The sequence below is a fragment of the Canis aureus genome, chromosome 9, assembly GCF_053574225.1.
Source record: "Canis aureus isolate CA01 chromosome 9, VMU_Caureus_v.1.0, whole genome shotgun sequence".
Lineage (NCBI taxonomy): Eukaryota > Metazoa > Chordata > Mammalia > Carnivora > Canidae > Canis > Canis aureus.
In genome coordinates, this window is record NC_135619.1 from 34,359,261 (window position 1) to 34,382,094 (window position 22,834).

General features: G+C 38.3%; 1 protein-coding gene across 1 annotated transcript in view; it reads right to left on the reverse strand.

Annotated features, from left to right (window-relative positions):
• Positions 1 to 3,431: 3,431 nt before the first annotated feature.
• The window catches only part of DLGAP5 (DLG associated protein 5), a 39,212-nt gene continuing 19,809 nt past the window's right edge, over positions 3,432 to 22,834 (reverse strand). Inside the window, exons 13-19 of the mRNA XM_077909373.1 lie at positions 18,309 to 18,401; positions 15,302 to 15,521; positions 10,681 to 10,873; positions 8,099 to 8,156; positions 7,039 to 7,285; positions 6,066 to 6,112; positions 3,432 to 3,812 (exon numbers count right to left, since the gene is read on the reverse strand). Of these exons, the coding sequence (XP_077765499.1) occupies positions 3,672 to 3,812; positions 6,066 to 6,112; positions 7,039 to 7,285; positions 8,099 to 8,156; positions 10,681 to 10,873; positions 15,302 to 15,521; positions 18,309 to 18,401 (999 nt within the window). The 3' untranslated portion in view covers positions 3,432 to 3,671. The remainder of the gene's footprint in view (positions 3,813 to 6,065; positions 6,113 to 7,038; positions 7,286 to 8,098; positions 8,157 to 10,680; positions 10,874 to 15,301; positions 15,522 to 18,308; positions 18,402 to 22,834) is intronic.

Sequence of the window (22,834 nt, forward strand, 5' to 3'; positions counted from 1 at the left end):
TGCTCTTCCTCATTACTGGCAAGCCCAAATATATAATTTTGAAACTAGAATGTGGTCACAGCACTTCACTTTATAAGATCCAAATATTGTTTGGTCTGTTTATTGTTTCTATAACACCATCTTCTCAGATAGTCACAAGTTGGGTTCCCCAGGAAGCAGAAACGAGAACCCAGAGAGGATTATGGGGGAAGAGTCTTGCCATCAATAGCTTTGGGGACAAGAAGGCACATGACTGGGCAGAGGGAGAAGGGGGTATTGATGCCTCAGGCCATCCTACAAAGGTTCTGAAGCTGGGATGACCCTTTGGAACTGTCAAGGAGTGGGGACAGTCCTTTATATCCTCACTTCAATCAGTCAACGAAATACAAGCCACCTGTGAAACAGGATGATCTTGGGTGAAGTGGCTGCCTTTACCTGAGGTAGTTCTCACGTGGGGATGGTGCCTGAAAGTTGTCTGGTAGCACTTTTGGCAATTAAAGGAAAGTCTTTTAGTCCTAAAGAGGGAATGTGAGTGGCGCATCACAGCTTACTTCAAGAACTGTTAATTCCTTACTCTAACATTCTGGCCTTGACTGTTCCACACCTATAATTAAGTGGAAAAACATAAGCTACAGAAAAGAGAGGACTCGGTTTACACAAAATTACTTAAATCCTGATCGTTGGCTCCTTTGTCTATAAAATGGTGGCATAATACATCTTTCATAGGGTTACTATGATTGTTGAAAAAATATTGTTCACAAAAGGGTTGCCATATAGGTCTTCAATAAATGGAAATACCTTTTTTTCCTTCATTTTTGGAAAGGCATTTGTTCTACTGAAGCAATATTCTTTCATTGTATCTTTTTTTTTTTTTTTTTTAAGATTTTACTTATCTATTCATGAGACACACACAGAGAGAGAGGGAGAGAGAGAGGCAGAGGGAGAAGCAGGTTCCATGCAGGGAGCCCAACACAGGACTCGATCCAGGGTCTCCAGGATCACGCCGTGGACCAAAGGCAGCGCTAAACCTGTGAGCCACCCAGGCTGCCCACTTTCATTGTATCTTTAAAGGTTTTTCTAATACCTCATAATTCTACAGTCCAATAGCCTAACTAAGAACACTTTAGTTGTAGGGCACACTGATGGCTGCTTACCCATTCATTCCCTGTTTCCTAATAGTCATGGTTTTATTTAAGTATAATCCTAGACAAAATAAGGAATCCTGATTAAAGACAATCCCAAAGGGATTGTCAAAATATTCCCACTTCCCAAGAAACACTATCCTATCTAAAACATACTTTTATGAACGCTGAATATTAAAACCTTTTATGATACTATGTAAATTTTTTTTTTTAATTTTTATTTATTTACGATAGTCACACACAGAGAGAGAGAGGCAGAGACACAGGCAGAGGGAGAAGCAGGCTCCATGCACTGGGAGCCTGACGTGGGATTCGATCCCGGGTCTCCAGGATCGCGCCCTGGGCCAAAGGCAGGCGCTAAACCGCTGCGCCACCCAGGGATCCCTGATACTATATAAATTAATACAAGTGAACATAAATACATACTCTTCGATTTTCAATATGCTAGCCATATATGTGACCCCAAAAGGACCCAGCATGTCCTTTTGTATGTCATCCCATACAAAAGGATGACAGAAGGAACTATGAACATAATGATGGACCTTGATGCAATCATTGAGTTGTTGATTATAAAGTGCCTGGAATCATCCTGACAACTTGTAAAAATAAACTTCCCTGTTATTAAGCCAGTTTCAGTTCATGTTACTATTACTAAACAGCCAAAAGTTCTCTGAACAATAGTACATCTTATTAAACCCACAGACACAAAAAAGATCACACTTTTTACTCTCATCTGCTTTATCGTTGAGGGCATATATTATTTTATTATGTTGCATATTGCTTTTTTTTTTTTTAAGATTTTATTTATCCATTCATGAGAGAGAGAGAGAGAGAGAGAGAGAGAGGCAGAGACACAGCAGGCTCCATGCAGGGAGCCTGATCCGATGTGGGACTTGATTCGGGGACTCCAGGATCACGCCCTGGGCTGAAGGCAGGCACTCAACTGCTGACCCACCCAGGTGTCCCTTCATATTGCTTTATACAGATTCTAAGTCTTTGGGTTACTTTGCACCAACTTCTTTTGCATGGTCATATGCTTGGGCCCTTAGAAAACCCTAACTTTTATATGTTTCTTTGTTCTTCATGTCTTGCTTGAATTATTCATTAATGGACTGTTAAAGCTGCTTTTTATCTTTTGGTAAGATTAGGCATTCTGAGAACTTTTTTTTTTTTTTTTTTTAAAGATTTTATTTGGGGGGGGATCCCTGGGTGGCGCAGTGGTTTGGCGCCTGCCTTTGGCCCAGGGCGCGATCCTGGAGACCCGGGATCGAATCCCACGTCGGGCTCCCTGCATGGAGCCTGCTTCTCCCTCTGCCTGTGTCTCTGCCTCTCTCTCTCTCTCTCACTATCATAAATAAATAAAAATTAAAAAAAAAAAAAAAAAAGATTTTATTTGGGGGGATCCCTGGGTGGCTCAGCGGTTTAGTTCCTGCCTTTGGCCCAGGGCGCGATCCTGAAGTCCCAGGATCGAGTCCCATGTCAGGCTCCCTGCATGGAGCCTGCTTCTCCCTCTGCCTGTGTCTCTGCCTCTCTCGGTATGTCTCTCATGAATAAATAAATAAAATCTAAAAGACACAGGTGCTCAACCACTGAGCCACCCAGGCTGCCCTGAGAACTCTTCTAAGCCAGCACCTCACATAGCCTTGGGTGAGGGCTCACATGGTCTTGATAATACTACCTCTCCCACAAGCATAACATACCTTTCACTGACAACCAAAGTGCATGGGTTTTCTTTTCTTTTTGAAAACCCTTAATGAGTTTCTAAAGGTGCTGCTTGTTTGGTGACTCCCTCCAACCCTAACTCATTTAGAGGTAGAAATAATTGGACTCGGGTCTGGTTACAAGTTCTAGCCTCTATGAGTCTTGGTGCTGTTATGGCCCTGCCTTCTACAATCCTGTAATTGAGAGCTTTACAAAAGAGAAAATACTTCAAACACATTCAATGATTGATATAATTCTTTTCAAGAGAAGAAGGCATTTCCTTCTAAGGCTGTCAGTTATATCAAGGGGAAAATGAAAAGAAAAGGCAAAGATTGAGTGGGCCCCTATAATAGTTGAATGTTCATAAGCTCTGAGTAAGTACACTTAACTTTAAGCTTATACATTTTATTCTTTTAAAGATTTTATTTATTCATAAGAGACAGAGAGAGAGAGGCAGAGGCAGAGGCAGAGAGAGAAGTAGGCTGCATGCAGGGAGTCCAATGTGGGATTTGATCTCAGTACTCCAGGATCACGCCCTGAGCAGAAGCCAGACATTTAACCACTGAGCCACTCAAGCATCCCAAGCTTATACATTTTAAACAAGAGAGGCAGGGTAAAGTACATCTTTTATTCTGCATAGTTAATGTACAAAATATTCCCCACTTCCCTCGAGAAACACTATCATATCTAAAACACACTTCAATGAACACTGAATATTAAAACATTTTATGACACTATGTAAATTGACTGACTAGAAGTGAATACAAATGCACGCTCTTTAATTTTCAATATGCTAACAATATATCACATTGATAATATGAAAAAAAATGTTTGGACTTATTTTTAAATTCAAAATTCTTCTGGTTGTTTATCACTGAAGGGCCTTAGAGGTGAAAAGGCAATCAAGTTACCACCAAAGGAAATGTGTCTGATATGATCTTGATGTTTCCTCTCCACCCAAGTGAAGGTAGTACTGCAGTTTAGGTCCGGCTAGAGAGTGAATTCAGAGAAGTCATTACATCAAGGGTTTCAGCAATTGAGCCTTCGACATTGCAAGTTAATAGTAGCTTAATTAATAACATAAATAACATTTTCTGTATATAGTAATAAATCAATAGCACAATGATTTTGCTACTTACCAGTGGATCTAATTTCACATATATACTTTTTTTTTTTTAATTAAAAAGGTATATTGGGTACATATGTCTTAAGGGTGACTAGTAAATGTAAATGGACTTCAGTGATAGATGTAGGATGAATAAAATTAAGGCCGTATCTTAAGCCACTGACACAGATTCCACAAATCCTAATCCATATAACTGCATTTAATAGGCTTTTTACTAATGTGATCCTACTAGGATCCTTTTCTTTGTTCTTCTGGGGCCCTATAACTGGTTCAAGTGATGCTACAGAAGCAAGTATTAATTTGGGTCCAAAATAGACAGGTGGACCTATGAAAAATAAAATTAATAAGTCTAAGTTCTAATATTTATGAAAGTAGAAAAGAATTCATAGGGAGATTATAAAGTACTAAGATTTGGCAACGAGATAATGCATAAGAGATAACTATGAAGCACTTTTTAATCATAGTATTAGTATAAAACAAAATATTATGATACACTAAATTCCAAATTTATTTGTACTATCCTACATTATCAGAACCAAGTATTCAGAGTTCAGATCTGGGAACAGGCTTAAATCAGATTTATATCAATTGACCTTATGCTGAAATCCCTGACTCCAAGATCAAGAAAGTACACAGTACAGGTCACAGTGACACATTTCATTCTGCTCCTGAGACACAGGGTAGCCCAGAAGCCTGCACATAAACAAGGCATGTTTGAAAATAATGAAAGCCAACATATACAGAGGTCCTTAAGGAATCAGTGGCTTAAGGAAGCCAAGTATTTGCCAGGATTCATGAGGTTAACACAGATTATTGTTCTTTTAGCCTTATCCTACTTTTGCCTTAATGAATTGTTTATATTCTGAGATCAAAGAATAACAAACCGAGGCCATTTCCTGACCCATTTTAGCAACTGGCCCTGGAAATTTTCAAGGTAAGGCTATGAATCAGGGTTGTCAACCTCATTAACATTAGAATCACCTGATAAAGGTACTACTCCAGACTGTTGAAATAAAAATATCTGGGGGGCAGGGCTGAAAAGCACTGCTGTAAACACTCAGTAAGCGAGAGAGCACTATTTCATTCATGCCACAGTGCCATATGAATCAGCTCTGCCTAAAGAGGAATTTCCAGCCTATAAGGGAAATGGATTCCTAAAATTATAATATATTTTGGGAATATAGTATTCATATTTTACTTTTTTTAAAGATTTATTTATTTGAGAGAGACAGGGATCATGAAGAGAACACAAGCGAGGAGGAGAAGCAGGCTCCCCCAAATTATACTCTTAATAAGAGATTAAAGCATGTGCATTGTGCGCCTATACCTATATATAAATTAATATAAGAGAGATGAAAGATTTTCCAGGCAGTCTTCATAGAAGAGCTAATGTTTGAACTAGATGCAGAAGCAAGAGGTCACCAAAAGTATAGGCTGGGGAGCCTCCAAATAAAATAGCAGGATATATATATCTAAAAGAATTAAGGTGGGGGCATCTGGGTGGCTCAGTCAGTTAAGCATCTGCCTTTGACTCAGGTCATGATCCCAGGGGTCCTGGGATGAGCCTCATATTGGGCTCTCTGCTTAGTGGGGAGTCTGCTTCTCTTTTTCCCTCTGGCCTGCCCAACCCCTGTCCAACCCTGCTCTCTCCTCTCTCTCTGGTATATATAAAAATAAAATCTAAAAAAATAAATAAATAAAATAATTAAAATGAAAATAATGATGACTAAAGGTAAGACATTATCTTCTGAATTGCGCGTTTCTAAAGGCAGAAACCTTGCCTTATTTTTTCTTATATCACTTAGAAATACCTAGCATAACCCCAGCTACAATTAGATATTTAAGCATTCAACCAATGTCATAACAAATTTGATATATAAATTATATAGGGAAATAAATCTTCAGAATTCAGTATTAAAACATGCTATATTTTAAAGTTAAAAACATGACATTTTTCCCCATTTTGAGAAAAATGAGTATCAAATGGATTTCACAGTAAATGAGACAATAACATGCAAATTCTAAACCAACTTTGTACACAAATTAAAAAGTAACACCATTTTATAAAACACATCTAGAATATAAAGGAATTTTTCAAATTAAGTTGGAAAACTTACCGAATCAAGAAGATGGCGTTCAGTCGTGAGGCTTCTAGTATCAAATACTGAAAAAACAAAACAAAAACCTGAAAACCCCAACTTAACTTTTTAAGGATATCCTTACAGTCAAGTGTTAGAAATGGACAAAAATGATGAAAAGCTCCATATATGAAATGCTAAGACAAAAAGAGGTCATCTTATGCTACAGCATTTTTTTAGATGTACTTAAATTTTTTAGTAAAATTCTCATCCTTAAATTCAGCATAAAGAGTTGTCTATAAACAAATCGCATGCCTGTAATATTAAAGGTACCACTGGACATCCAGGTTGGTGAATATGTGGAGATTTGGGGAGAGCTGTGCATTTGGAAGGCATGGAAGCTCTGTACCCTTTGCCCATACCTTGCCTGGTGCATCTCTGTAAAGAACACAGCTGGAGTGAGTACCTTAGGTGTCTGGCCAAGGTTATGTTTATTTTGCTGTAGGCCCCAACCAGAACAGCAGCACTGAGTAGCAGATAAAAATAGGTGAAACTATCATACATTGTACCATAACAAAAGTACAAGAGCCATTTCCTATTGCAGAACAATCACAATAAAGTAGATAGGAAAAGGCATTATGAAAGAAAAATAGGGCATTTTAAAGAAAGGTTTGAGGATGTGTGTTGACGAGGTAAACTAAAAAAAATTAACTTTGGGGAATTTCTCTGAGTCTTTACAACAATGAAGAATCCATAAGTCTAAGTTACAATACTACTTATCTCCAACATGGAGTAGTAGCCATTGTTTTTAATAGGTATACTTCAAAAGGTTTGAGATGTACAGTGGGATACTACAACACATACTAATTCTTTTAAGGTATTTATTGTGATGCCCATTTTTCAACCTTTACTCTTACAAACTGGTACCCAGAAGTAGTCATGATAATCTATGTATTAGTCTAAGTTCATTTATTGAACAAAGTCTCAACCAAATATATTTAAAAGGCCTCACCTGACTGAGAAATTTTGGTTTTCTCTTCCTGTAAGATGTTATTTTGTGATGGTATATTTTTTTCAGGGCTGCTCATCAAAATATCCTGTGCTGTAACTGAAGAATGTAGTTCCAGTCCTTCTATAACATCTGGAATTTCTTTCTTTTTATTAGTATTAATATCATCAGCCACTTCACCAGCAAGAAAGGGCAAATTCATTCTTTCACTGGGTAAACAAGCCATCTCAAAGTTTATCTTGTTTGCATTCTGTAAGCAAAAAATGTTTTTAATTACCAAAAATTAGAACAAATAATAAAAGTCTTAGTGCTATTAAAAACAGAAGAATGACATTCTGAACAGTATAAATTCTACTACCTTGCATCTTAAACCATTAATTCAAAGAATATTATAGCAATAATATGATTGAAGGAAAGCTTCTTCAGCAAGTGCTTATGATATTCCAGTTCAGGACCCCGGGATCATGACCTGAGCTCAAATGGCAAACATCTTTTGTGAAGGGCCAGATGCTAAATATTTTAGGCTCTGTGAACCACAGAATCTCTGCCACAATTACTCAATTCCACTACTGTATTGTAAAAGCAGCCAGATATAATACTTAAGTGTGGCTGTTATAATAAAACTATTTAAAAAAATAATCTTGATGTGAGTTAAAGAACACAAAATGAAACAATGGTTTCAAACAAGCCAAAAGGCCTTTAAAACAAGAATTATCATTTTATATGACTGGTTGAGAGTTCCAGTGGACATTCTGGGAGTTGCTTATGGAGTTACTACTAATAACATAAATGGCTATCTACTCTACTGGAATAGGACTTACATTATTTTTTTTAAAAAAGATTTTATTCATTCACTCATGGAAGACACACAGAGAGAGGCAGAGACACAGGCAGAGGGAGGCAGACAGAGGCAGAGACACAGGCAGAGCGAGAAGCAGGCTCCCTGCAGGCAGAGGGAGAAGCAGGGAGCCTGATGAGGGACTTGATCCCTGGACCTGGGATCACACCCTGAGCTGAAGGCAGATGTTCAACCACTGAGTCACCCGGGTGTCCCAGGACTTACATCATTTACTTCAATTAAACCCTGTAACCCAGGACACTGAGCATCTTCTGTGCTGTTCCTATAGAAGAAAAAAAGGAGATAATCAGATAATTAAACATATGGCTATCCTTCTACTTGTATTTTTTTTTTTTAAGATTTTATTTATTTATGATAGAGAGAGAGAGAGAGAGAGGGGCAGAGACACAGGCAGAGGGAGAAGCAGGCTCCATGCCGGGAGCCCGACGTCTTCTACTTGTATTTTGATATTATCCTTCATGGGTCAAAGATGGAGCCTGGTCCAAATAGGTTAGTTTTAGAGACTAGTTATAGCAGGTTGGCCACACAGACTGGATGTACTCTTCACCAGATAGCCCACAGCCTGTTACCATTATTGCTCAGTTTAACAACAATCTTTTGAACCTCAGCCAAATCTAGAGCTACATACATACTAGAGAAAGGTTAGAATAAAGTCAACTCCTGGGGGTCAAAGCAACTAGGTTATTATATAGCTGGAGTTGGCAAGATTTACTTGTTATAGCTTAATATATTCCAATCTCAAAGTTTTAACTTGTATTTAGTTAGAAATATGTCTCAAACTCTTGCAAGACATTTAAAAAAAACATATCCTAAATTTCTAGTTTCCAGCTCCACTTTGCCTTTACTGCACAAAGTTGTTTATGTGTAAGATGCTCTTTCAGGACTATTTTTTGGAATTAAGTAAAAAAAAATTTAAAGAATACTTGTAATATATAAAAAAAGAATACTTGTAATATCTTTTTTTTTTGGTAATATCTCTTAAATACAACTATGGATCTTCTTAGCACAAGATAATGAACTAGAGAATATATATAAAGTAAAGCAACTTGCATTTAAGAAATGACAAACTGGTATTTTATAATCCATAGATTTCTAGAACATCTAAAATATTTAGTCTCCACAAAGGCTAACTATACCTTGGTATATACAATTTGAAATTTTAAAATTTGTTCCATGAAACATTTAAGAGCAAAAACTTTGATTTGTTTCCTCTATTTCAATTCACAGGGGTTTTTTGCTTTTTTTTTTTTTTTTTTGACAACCTTCTTTGCTGTAATGGCTGAGTATTTAATGCTGTTCCATCTCCAAATTAGTGATAGAAGAGTCGTCTCTTGGCTCCAGACTATAATTTTATTTTCCATTTACTCTCAAGTATCTCTTTCCTATCAGATTTTTGGTACATTTATATTCCATGAACAAGGACTATATAGGTAATTTTGATGCATTTGTGCAGAAGCAGTACTCTGCAGCAGAAAGAATAGAGGCAGCATTCAGTTTTACCAATTATAAGCTGAATATGGGCAAGTTACTCATTTTTCAAGTTATCTCACTTGAAAAATGTTGATCTAGTACCTCATAGGGCTGTTTTGAAGATTACATGTGATAATACATGTTAATAACCCAGAACCATGTCTAGCACATAATTCATTAGTACAGATTAGCTCTCTTTTATTTATGCTCTGCTATCTGTCAAGATAGCAATTGCGAGGGATCCCTGGGTGGCGCAGCGGTTTGGCGCCTGCCTTTGGCCCAGGGCGTGATCCTGGAGACCCCAGATCGAATCCCACATCAGGCTCCCGGTGCATGGAGCCTGCTTCTCCCTCTGCCTATGTCTTTGCCTCTCTCTCCTTCTCTCTCTGTGACTATCATAAAAAAAAAAAAAAAAAAAAAAGCAATTGCGAGGCACTTTTTTTTTTTTTTTTAAGATTTATTTGTGTGAGAGAGCATGAGCAGGGAAAAAAGGGAGAAGCCAATTCCCCACTGAGTAGGGAGCCCAATGCAGGGCTTGATCCCAGGGCCCCGGGATCATGACCTGAGTCCAAGGCACATGCTTAACCAATGGAGTCACCCAGGCGCCCTGTAAGGCACTTTCAGGAGATGTTGGTACAAAAGTGCCTACCTCTCAAGGACCCTGCAGGGAAGTATTCACACTGCTGTTTCATAAATGATAAAACTGAAGCTAAGTGAGTTAATTAAATTTGTCAATTTGTCCCAAAGTTTCACAGCTATTATGCCACAGAACTGGTTTTTTTTTTTTTTTTTTTTCAGAACTGGTTTTGAGCTCAGATCTGTTAAGCAGCAAAGTTGCAGTGTGTTTAGCACCAAACAACACTGTATTACTTTTCTTCTCAGATCTGCAGAATTTACTTTGCATATCTAAATATAACCAATTTTCGATCTGAAATTATAAGCCTTAGTTCCCTCATTTAGAAAACAGAAGGGCAGCCTGGGTGGCTCGGCGATTTAGCACCGCCTTCGGCCCAGGGCCTGGTCCTGGAGACCCACGATCGAGTCTCATGTCAGGCTCCCTTTTTAAAGATATACTTGTTTTTAGAGAGAGAGAGAATGTGCAAAAGCATGCATGTGTATGAGTGGCAGGGTGCTCAGGGAGAGAATCCTCAAGCAGGCTCCCTGCTGAGCAGAGAGCCTCAAGCAGGGCTCGATCCCACCACCAATAAGATCATGATCTGAGCCTAAACCAAGAGTTGGACATTTGACCAAGTGAGCCACCCAGGCACCCCTCCAGCATCTGTTACACTCTTAATAATAGCACATGAAAGAAATACCTGGTTTTAGGAATAGTTGAAAGCAAAGTCTCCTTATCAACATGCTCACTTTTGGTGCTTTGAGGATCAGGATTCTGTGGTGACATAGTCTGCCTTAGATGGTCCATCTCAGCTCTGCTCTCAGACACAGTTTTGCTGACAGACTTCGGTGTCCTAAGTCTTTGAGAAAGACATTCAGAAGAGATAGAAAGTCCTAGAAAAGGAGAGAAATCATCTCAGTATCAAAAAGCTCTTTCATTCACTTTTCATTATATCCAGGAAGATAGTCCAAGTCCTATTAGCCTACCACCAACCAGTTTCTTTTTCCCATTTTATAATGTTTTATTTTATTTTTTTATTTTAACTTTTTTTTTTTAAAGATTCCATTCATTTATGCATGAGACACACACACACACACACACACACACACACACACACACACAGAAAGAGAGAGAGGGAGAAAGGGGGGGGAGAGAGAGAGAGAGAGAGAGAGAGAGAGAGGCAGAGACACAGGCAGAGGGAGAAGCAGGCTCCATGCAGGGAGCCCGACATGGGACTTGATCCCGGGTCCCCAGGATCCCACCCCCCAGCCAAAGGTGATGGTAAACCACTGAGCCACTGGGGCTGCCCTTTTAAAATTTTTTAAAAAGATTTTATTTATTTATTCATGAGGGACATAGAGAGAGAGAGAGAGAGAGGCAGAGACACAGGCAGAGGGAGAAGCAGGCCCCCTGTGAGGAGCCCGATGTGGGATTCGATCCCAGATCCTGTGATCCTGCCCTGAGCCGAAGGCAGACGCTAAACCGCTAAGCCACCCAGGCATCCCCCATAAAATGTTTTTTTTAAGACAAATGCCTGAGATTTTTAGTTAAATATAGGACTGAACACACACATTAGATTCTGTTTCCTCTTAACATCCCACTACTGTAAGCAGTAACAGAGATCATGTTAAAAGGCAGAATGTTCTAAGGATAGAGTCGTCCCCCCACCCTTCTACTCACTAGCTTTTTTTTTTTTTTAAAGATTTTATTTATTTGAGAGAGAGAGAGAGAGAGAGAGAGAATGAGATGGGGGTGGGGGAGGAACAGAGGGAGAAGCAGACTCCTGAGCAGGGAGCCCAATGTGGGACTTGATCCCCGACCCAGGGACCCTGACCTGAGCAGAAGCCAGATACTTATAACTGACTGAGTCACCCAGGTGCCCCTACTCAGCAGCTTTTTAAATTTGAAATACAATTTCAAGGACAAAGGGAACCAAAAAAAAGAGACAATAATAACCAGAAAACTTTGGAAATTGTAATGTAGATGAGTGAGTGGGATATTATTTAGTAGACCCAAGAAAATAAATTCTAAGCCACTAGTCCCAGTCAGGGAAGAGGAGAATCAACCCAATATATACCACAGCATCACTCAAAAGAATTGGTGGCCTCAAGTATGTCTGGAAGCAGAGATGAAAATGTAGCTAAAAGCAGGAAGATCGTTCAAAGTCAGTTTAAAGAACAAATAGAGCCCTTTCCTCATTTTGCACAGGTAGGCAACTGTCAACATGCCCCTTGCCTCCACCACCACCCAAACCAGAAAACTAGAAGATTATTTCCTGAAAAAGGGGAAAAAGAAGGTCTCTGGTCTAGGGGATACCAGGTAAGGTTGAAAGATTAGTACTATATGGAAAAAAGGGGATCAGAAACAAACTGTTGAGATGCTCAGTTTTTTCCTCCTACCTGGCTCCTAAAAGGCTGACAAGCCAGAATTTTACTCCCTAGGTAGCAGACTGGAAGAATCTTTCTGGGGAATCTGACTAGCCCCTGAGAAAAGAATGAAATATAGTGATGTGTAGGTGCCTAGCACTATAGCACAGCTACATCACTCCAGAGTAAAGACTCTGTGACCCATGTGCTGCTGGGCAGAAACCTGCTCTTTTTTTTTTTTTTTTTTAAATTTTTATTTATGATAGTCAGAGAGAGAGAGAGAGAGGCAGAGACACAGGCAGAGGGAGAAGCAGGCTCCATGCACCAGGAGCCCGACGTGGGATTCGATCCCGGGTCTCTAGGATCGCGCCCTGGGCCAAAGGCAGGCGCTAAACCGCTGCGCCACCCAGGGATCCCCAGAAACCTGCTCTTTACCGCAAGTAGGTAGTGAATATCACCAGATGTCCAAGAAAAGCCTCTAATACAAAAGATGGAAACCCAAACCAAACAAATGCAAGTATCCTAGAACAAATACTGACTGGACAGGGAAAGAAAACATAAAAGCTATCATTACCATCCTCAGAAAGGTAAGACAGTGCACTTAGCAAACAAGAACAGAACGTTATAACATGGAACATTCTGAGTAGGAGAAAGAGCACTTGGGAATTTATACCATGAGAGCAGAACCAAAAAATAATAAACAACCACGAGAGCTAACATGAAAGTTGAGGAAATCCAGGAAGTAGAAACAAATACAGGAAAAATTATAAAAATAGTCTATTTACCCGGAAAAAAACATAATAGGTATTTCTGAATGAAAGATCAGAGAGAACTGAGGAGAGTGAATCACGGGAACAATTCACAAAAATAAAATTTACACAATTTGAAAAAAAAAATATATAGTCAAATAACTCAAGACTTCAAGACTCCTTCAGGAACTAAAAGTGGTTGCCTCTAGGGAGTGACAAATGGAGTGAGAGGCTTTTCTGGGGGACTTCTGTAATAAGCCTTATACAAAACCATGAGCTCTGTAACTAAAACTCAATTTTAACAAGATAGATTTGGGTCATAAACTTTAATCTTCCCAGTCGTAAATGCCAAGTTGAGTGCATGAAAGAATACACAGTGATGAGTTCCTCGGGTAGTTAGCAGCAAGGAGGCAATTCCTAGGGTCCTAAGAAGTGCAGCTGCTTAAAGGATACAAACCAGACCACACTAGGTGTGATATCTAAATTGACATTAGATCAGGTGATAAATTGACACTTTATTTTTTAAATTTATTTTCAGAGACAGAGGGAGAAGCAAGCTCCCTGTGGGGAGCCTGATGAAGAACTTGATCCCAGGACCCCGGGATCACGACCTGAGCCAAAGGCAGACGCTCAATCACTGAGCCACCCAAGTGCCTCTAAACTGACATTTTATTTTTTAAAATATTTAATTTATTTATTCATAAGAGAGAGAGAGAGAGGCAGAGACACAGGCAGGAGAAGCAGGCTCCATGCAGGGAGCCCAGCGTGGGACTCGATCCTGGGACTCCAGGATCATGCCCCAGGCTGAAGGCAGTGCTAAACTGCTGAACCATTGGGACTGCCCTAAACTGACATTTTAATGTAAATATTACATAGCAGCCCAAGTTTATGCTCAGAAAACATCCCCATGGACACAGTTAAATAATAGGGGAAAAAAGTCCCTTCAGCTGATTTGTACCTGAAGAGGATTTGGCCCCTTTCTCCTTGGAAACAAGCATGTAACACTTAAAGCACTGACAGAGCGCCTACCAAGATTTACCAAAGAGATGACTTCAGCTATGACCTCTCATTATGTGGCTTATAAATAAGTAATTTCAATCTAGATATACAAATTCAATCTAATAAAGACAGCCTGTGAAAAATAACTATTGAGAAATCATAAGAAAGAAAATCATAATAAAGGTTTCCTGAAATATTAAAAGTCAGTTTCACTGGAATATTTTCATTTTTTTAATTTTAATTTAATTTTTTTTATTTTTATAAATTTATTTTTTATTGGTGTTCAATTTTGGAATATTTTTAAATTAGGAAATTAGTTCATTGGGACGCCTGAGTGGCTCAGCGGTTTAGCACCGCCTTCGGCCTGGGGCGTGATCCTGGAGTATCGGGATCGAGTCCCACACTGGGCTCCCTGCATGGAGTCTCCTTCTCCCTCTGCCTGTGTCTCTGCCTCTCTCTCTGTGTCTCTCATGAATAAATAAATAAAATCTTTTAAAAAAAGAAAAAAGGAAATTAGTACATATACTGTTTTTTATGAAATCTGAGCATAAGTTCTAAATAAAAAATTAAATCGAATTCCATTTTCTGTAAGTTTCATTTCATTGACTTTTTAAAAGATTTTATTTATTCATAAGAGACACCAAGAGAGAGAGGCAGAGACACAGGCAGAGGGATGCAGGACTCAATCCCAGGACTCGGGGGACCCCGTCCTGAGCAGAAGGCAGGTGCTCAACCTCAGAGCCACCCAGGCGTCCCTGTAAGTTTCATTTTAAAGCCCAACAAAAGAAGGGGGATGGCTTAATTTTATTTTTAAGAGCCTTATTTTAAGGTAGCCTGAGATGCTTTGCATCTTAAATTCTAATCCAACTAACTAACCTGAGGAAAATCACCTAACTTCTCATGCTTCCATCATGTCTCTTACCTCTTGGGATCCTGGGACCTACCTCACAGGATTGTGGCATTAAGCCATAATAACAGATATGAAATCACTTAGAAAATATAAAAGTCATTTTAGAAGATGCATCACACTTAAAGCAATCTAATCATATGCATCAAAACATACCTTGCCTGTGTGAGTGAGCATGTAGTCTATTTTCCAGACTCAGAGAGTTTGTAGGCCTTCATGTGAACACTATTTGTGACCTCTCATACGAGCTCCTGTCCAACCCGAGTATTTCTCTCAAGGAGTCTTAGAGAAAAAACTAACCTGAGAAGGATTTAATAGGACTTTCAATTCTGAAAAATCCAGCATCAAACACTATTTTATCAACTTCCTTTGGCATTACAGAGGCCGCTGCCTCCACAGGTTCTTTCTGCTTCATCTTCTCTCTCATTGCATGTTTTATGGCTGCAAGGCGATTTCTAGCTGCAATTCTTCCATCATCATCCTGTTTGGGTTTACTTGCTACCCCTGAGACAACTTTCTTCTGCAAAGAAAAATTATGACACTTCTTAAAGCTACTCATTATCATCTTATAAGAAAAATAATTAAAGCGTGCATAAAATATTTAACACACTCATCATATACTAATCAGGTTCCTCATATGTGCTAAAAATGCTGGGGGTCAAAAGGTGAAGGACAAAGTCCCCTGCCCTCAAGGAGTTCCCAGCTTAAGGAAGGGCTAGATATGGACACTAAGAATAATAAATGTCATGATTCAGACAAAATCCAACAGCTGTAAGAGAACACAAGACTATCGCCCAAATCAATCTTCAGAGTCATCGAGAAAGGCTGACAGGAAGTAGCCCCTGGTCTGGAATCACAGTCAAGCTAACCTCAAGATGAGCTGAGGAAAGGAGTGGGTGCAGAGCTGGAAGCAAAAGAAAGCACAGAGGAGCTGGGAGGAGATAAGCAACAGCTAGATTAAAAAATCCCTTGCACATAACTGTTTTTAAGGAGCTACATTTATACAGAGGACAAAGGAATAGAGCTTACCGATGATTTTTAATCAGGAGATTAACATTACTGGCTTTGTGTTTCAGAAAGGTCATTCTGTCTACAGCCCAGAGAACGGATTAGAGGGTTACAAGCCAGTTAGAAACGACACCACTGCACTGATACTTGGAAAAGAGGACAGTAGTTAGGTTAAGGAGGAAAAATGGAAAAACGTGAATGGCTTCAAGAGATATTTAAGGGGGCAAATTGAGAGGACTTAGCAATCTGCTGGATGTGTGGGGGGTGGAGATGGTGAAACAGAGAAAGGACTAAAGAAGACAGCCAGGTTCCTACCTTAGACACCTAGTGGGATGATTCTCTTAGATCAAGAAACAGGGATGCATGTGCGGGTGACTTCAGTTGGGACATCCTGATTTTAAGGTACATGGAGTCAAGATATATAGAGCTAGAGCTTAGCAGTAAGTCTAGTTTGAAATAAAGATTTGGGACTCATCACAGGATGGGTAAGGCTGCACAGGAAGAATGTGGAAGGGAAAAACAGAGTTGAGTTAGGAGTGTGAATTTCACGAAACATGTAAGGGATAAATGGAAAAACAAACTTGATTCAAAAAAAAACATGTTTGATTCAAAATCAAACATGATTGAAGAACGGGCACAGAGGCAGGAGGAAAATCAGAACATAATTTCAAGAAGGAAGGAATCAACCATATTTAATCCTGCAGAGGGACTGGATTTTATAAGTACATATCTGATAACTCTGCAACTAGAGAATCAATACCCTTAGTGATAACTGTTCTAGAGGCAGAGAGAGGGGTGAAGCTGAAACGCAGGGAGTTGGAGAGATAAGAACCAAAATAGTAGCAACAGAATAGACAACTTATTCCAGATGCTTGCCTGTGCTTGGGAGTTGAGAACATCACGAGTGGTTTTTTTCTTTAATGGAAACAAAGACCCTTAAACATGTCTAAAAACTGATGTAAAAGAGAGGAAGGGAGAAAACAAGGCTAACTCATGGAATGAGAGATCAATGAATAAGAGGTCAGAGGGAAAAGTATCAAAGTATAGTTAACAGTTCCATAATCTTAACAGTAGCCTGTAGAATAAAGTAAGAGAAGAGAGACACCTGGTGATCAAAGACAGAATTACAAGGCTCTCATAGAACGCTATACTGACACAGCCCTTATCTGCAGCGCTCAGGATATTAATGTTCCCGGAACCAGGTACTCAATAAGAGATACCCACAGGGGCTCCAAAATGTTCCAGTATTCTTTACTGTTAATAGATCTGAAATCCATTCATTTAATTTAGTCAATTGTCATGAGATTTCATTAGTAAAATGACTTTGTAATAGGTTCTTTTAATACTCTACCATCCTAAAACTCCTACGATAGGATTTAAAACAGAGATTTTATTTGGATTACATTACACAATAATAAAGCGCTAATTTAGAAACCCGATTCTACAACCAAAGGTATTCTTCTAAAATATGAAGAAGAACTGGCAACGCTGTAAGGTAGTTTGAGAAGCATCCATCTGGTCACAAACTTTGAGTTCAAAACATTACTGGCAACAAGTAGACAAGAATGTAATCTATCATGTTAACAAAGCAAATTTTACAGAGAAAATAAGAAAATTTAGAGAACACACAGGGAAGAAGATAGATGCTCTAAAGTGCCATTGTTCCTCTTTGCTATTTAAGAATTCTTTCACGTTGAACTAGATCACTCAAAAGAGCATATAAAACACAAAAGAAGCATAGTGTCCTGATTAAGAACACAGATTTTGGAGTGAGAAAGTCTGGCCTTGAAACCCAGCTCCACTTTTGGCAAGTGATTTCTGGATGTCAGGTTTCTCAACTGTAAAATGGGGAGAACAGAACCGACTTCACAGGACTGTTGTGATGATTAAATGAGTTTATACGTGTAAAATACATGGAACAATATTTGGCACAGATAAAGTATTATATAAATTATGTACTACTACTATTATTATTAAAACAAAATGGATATGCCCAGTTTGAAGTATAAAACAAACATGCATATACCCACTGTTTAGTAACTTAGAAGCCCTCTGGGTGTCCCAATTCAATTATAGCCCCTACCTACCTCCTTCTGTCCAGAATTAATACTGAATTTAGTGTTGACCATTTCCTTATTCTTTCTTCAAAGGCAATTGGGACATTGTTAAGTGATATATGGCACTTTATTTGTAAAAAGATGAAAAATTTGAAGCTAAATGTTTTTAAAGCTTAAAAGTAAAAACTCATTAAAGTAGAAGAATCTATATTAGAAATTTGGATATAAAACCACAAACTTACCTGAGGGACTTTTTTGCTTATATTATTATTGTTCTGCCATCCAGATTCCTCGAGTTTGGTCAAATTGTTGAATTTTTGGTTTACATCTTCTATCTGTTAGTAAATAAAGCACAACTTTATCAGATTAATGCTAACCATATTAATATGAGAAACTAATGAACTGAAGCTTCAAAAACAATTGAGAATGGTGACTTGGACTCGTGGCATATAAAATTAGACTAAGTCATTCTCAATTTAGTGTTCAAATCAAGCATTCTTATAGTAAAATTGCTGTTATTTTTGGTTTTACAGGCTCCAGAATCTACATGGAGAGGATAGAACTGTCCTAATTTATTTTTGACCATTAAAATGTAGGAAAGATACACTAGATGCTTTTGTTTCCTAAATTATACAATGTGAACAATATGCCCACCCCCCCCCCCTTTTTTAAACAAAATGTCTTTTGCAAATACTTTCTCTCAGTCTGTGGCTTGACTTCTCATTCTCTTGACACACTATCATCTTAAAAGATTCAAGTACTATATCTACTAGCAGGATGAGAATGTATGATCCTTATCCTGGTATGATCCTCATCTCTACTAGTTATCTGAAGTGGAGCCTTCTGTGTGCCACTTTAGGGAAGATCAGAACAAGCCTTCCCACATTCCAGTAAGGGCTTATGTTAATCTCCACGGGACCTAGAACACGTAGCCCAAGAGAGGTCATTGTTCAGGCATAAACAAGATAGAGGGCCAAAGATGGAGTCAGTGTTGTCAGCATATGATCCTCATCATTCTGGTATTTCCAAATCTCCTCCAAAGAAGTAACCACTGTCAATAGTTTAGCAAACATGCTTCACATCCCCCTATTATGTATTTATACATATATGTACTCTCAGTTTCTCTCTCCTGAAAAAAATTTAAATTCCAAAAAGATTCAGGATTACACTTACGACCAACTGATTTCAACAAATTTATCAATGTAATACAACAAGGAAATGAGTCTTTTCAACAACAGTGCTGGGAAAATTGGATATACACAAGAGAAAAGATGAACTCTTAGACTCTTATCTATATCATACACAAAAAAATGAACTCCAAATAAATCAGATACCTAACTGTGCAACTACAACACTTTTAGAAGAAAACATAGGAAAATCTTTGTGAGCTAACATTAGGCAAAAAGAATTCCTAGACATGATGCTAAGTCATAATAGAGAAGAAAAAAATTGATAAACTGAACACCATCAAAATTAAAAACGTTTATACTTCAGAAGACACCATTCAGAAAATTAAGACAAGCCACAAACTGGGAAAAAAATATTTGCAAATAATGTTTTTGATAAAAGACCTGTATCCAGAATAAAGAACACTTACAACTCAATAATAAAAAGACAAAATCAATTTAAAAATGGCCAAAAGATTTAAACAGAAATTTCACCAAAGAAGACATATAAATGGCTAATAACACATGAAAAGATCATTAACATTACTGTTCACTAGAGAAACACAAATCAAAACTACTTTAGCAAACATTTTTGCACCCACTAGGATGGCTCCCTAAGACAGACAATAACAAGTACTGGTGAGGGTGTGGAGTCATAGGAAAACTAGTACATTGTTGATGGGAAAGTAAAACGTTACAATCACTTTGGAAAATAGCTTGGCAGTTTCTTAAAAAGTTAAATATCAATTTACTATATGTCCCAGCAATATCGAGATATATACCCTAAGAGTAATGAAAACAAATGTCCACACTAAGATTTGTATGTGAATATTCATGGAAGACTATTCATAATCACTAAAGTGGAAACAATTCAAGTGTCCCTCAACTGGTGACTAGAGTGATGTATTTATATGATGAAATACTGCTCAGCAAAGAAAAGCAACAAAATACAGATACATGCTACAACCTGGAGGAAACTGGAAAACATCATGCTAAGTGAAAGAAGCCACATACAAAAGATGACATATTGTATTATTCTATCTAATATGAAATGTCCAGAAAAGACATATCCACAGTCAGTTGCTTGGGGCTGGGAGTGGGCATGGGGATTGACTTGCACATAGGCAAGATGTTTTTATGCTGAAAATATTCTAATTAGGTATTAGATTAAATCTCAAACAGCTCTTAAAGAAAAAAAAAGAAGGAAAAAAAGAGGTTCCAGGAGCCAACTTGAAGAGGCTCCTATCAGCCAAAGTTGGGAAATGAATATCAATAGATGATAAATGTAAACAATATAAACACATCAAAAACCTTCAAATCTATCAATTACTACTACTAAAAAACACAAAATTAATTGGTCACTACTGAAAGATGGTAGTGAGCCAACTCATTATTATGAAAACTGGTAAATATACAAGAAAACCAGTCATAAATCAACACTTACATCATCATGACTACCTAAACACTAATCACATCTGGGCTGTATAGGAATGGAAATTGTTTTCTTCACTTCTTTACTGAATCATTGTTTTTGCTTTTCATTTGCTTAGTTTTTATGTATCTATCATCAATTCATCTCTAAAGTCTGCATACATCTATTAAACACAATTTAAAAAGCAAACAAAGCAGGTACTGTATTTAGCTAAGCTTTGCAGAGACCAATCTCACAGAGCAATGCATCCTCCTGCTCCAATCTCAACTACTGCTTCCTAACTGCACACCTCACATCACCTCACGTCTCCTCAGCCCCAACTCCCTTAGCCCACTCTTGAGGATCAGTCCCACCTCCACCTGATTCTTGGTTTATTCCTTTACTTTTATGAGATACATTCTTACTTGGTTTCCTAAGAAAGAAAACTTGGGAGGTAAAATTTGAGACTTTCGGTGTCTTTTAAAGAGTGCCTTTTCACTCTCACATGTAATTGGCTGGGTACAAGCCTCCAAGTTGGAAGTTATTTTCCCTCAGAAATTTGAGGGCATTTTTCTCTCAGCTTTCAGTGTTTCTGTTGAGAAATCCAAGGCTATTTTGATTCTTGACCTTTTGTGTAAAACTTGTTTTTTCACCCTGGAAGCTTCTAGATTTTTTTCTTTTCCTTTTTTTTTTTTTTTTAAAGATTCTATTTATTTATTCATGAGAGACACACGAGAGAGGCAGAGACACAGGCAGAGGCAGAAGAAGGCTCCATGCAGGGAGCCCAATGTGGGACTCAATCCCAGGACCCCGGGATCACACCGCTGAGCCACCCAGGTGTCCCTAGATTTTTCTCTTCATCCCCAAAGTAGTACAATCATATTTAATCATGTGCATTGCTGTGGGTCTACTCTGACCCATGAAGCTGGGCACTCAATGGGCTCCTTCAATCTGGTCCTCCAGTTCCGGGGGAAAATTTAAACTATTTCATTGATCAATTCCTCTTCATTATCTTTTCTATTCTCTTTTTCTAGAATTCCTATTATTTGGATGTTATACCTTCTAGGCTGGTCCACTTTATCTTCTTATCTGTTTCTTAGCTTATTCAGTCTCTCCTATTTTACTTCTCCCCCATATTATGGAAGATCTTAACTTTACAATCTACGTTTCTATTGGACCTTGTATTTCTAATCTCATAGTTTTTATCTTCAAAGAGTATTTTTTTGTTGGTCTCAAACAGTTCTTTTCTTAATAGCTGTTCTTATTTGGCAGATGAGAAATTAACACTCGAGTCTCTTTGAGAATATTAACACTCGCATTAATAGTTCTTGGGACGCTTGTGTGGCTCAGCGGTTGAGCATCTGCCTTCAGCTCAGGGTGCAATTCGGGAGTTCTGGGATTGAGTCCCACATGTCTCTGCGTCTTTCATGAATAAATAAAATCTTTAAAAAAATAAATAAATAAAAGTTGTTTTCTCCTTTATTATCCTCATTTCCTCCATCCAAAAAGCTTTCTTCCCAGGTTTGCTTTGACTTTTTGCCTCCCTCCACCTCTCCCAGGTTTAAGGCTTTCCTCAAACATCTAATGATTATTGACTATTGACTACTGGTTCCTTTATAAGTATTTTATATGTTCATCTCTAAAATAAGATCAAAAAAGTAAAAGTATCATCTCCTCCCATACCTTTTTTGATCTCCCTAGTGATTCCCTCTATCATAGCACTTTGTACATTAGAGTAGAATTATATGTTGTGTCTGACTCACTAATAAGCTACGAACTTCTCTGGGAGAGATAATGTGCCTTGGTTTTAAATTTCTGGTACAATGCCAGGCACATAGTAAGAACTCAGTAACTGCTAGATGATCTGAACTAGTAAAGACTAACTTTGTTCATTTTTCTCAAATGTAGAGTCATTATAGTCTATGCAACAGTTGAATATAATCTCAATTTCCAAACCATATAGAAATCATCCTGATAACATGGAGAAGAAGTGGATATCAGTTATAAAATTTAGACAGTGCTGGGGGCACCTGAGTGACTCAGTCGGTTAAGCGTCCAACTCTTCGGCTCAGGTCATGATCTCAGGGTTGTGAGATCAAGCCCCATGACAGGTTCCATGCTCAGTGAGGAGTCTGCTTGAGATTCTTCTCCCTCTACCCATGCTCCCCCACCCCCCCCATGCTCTCTCTCT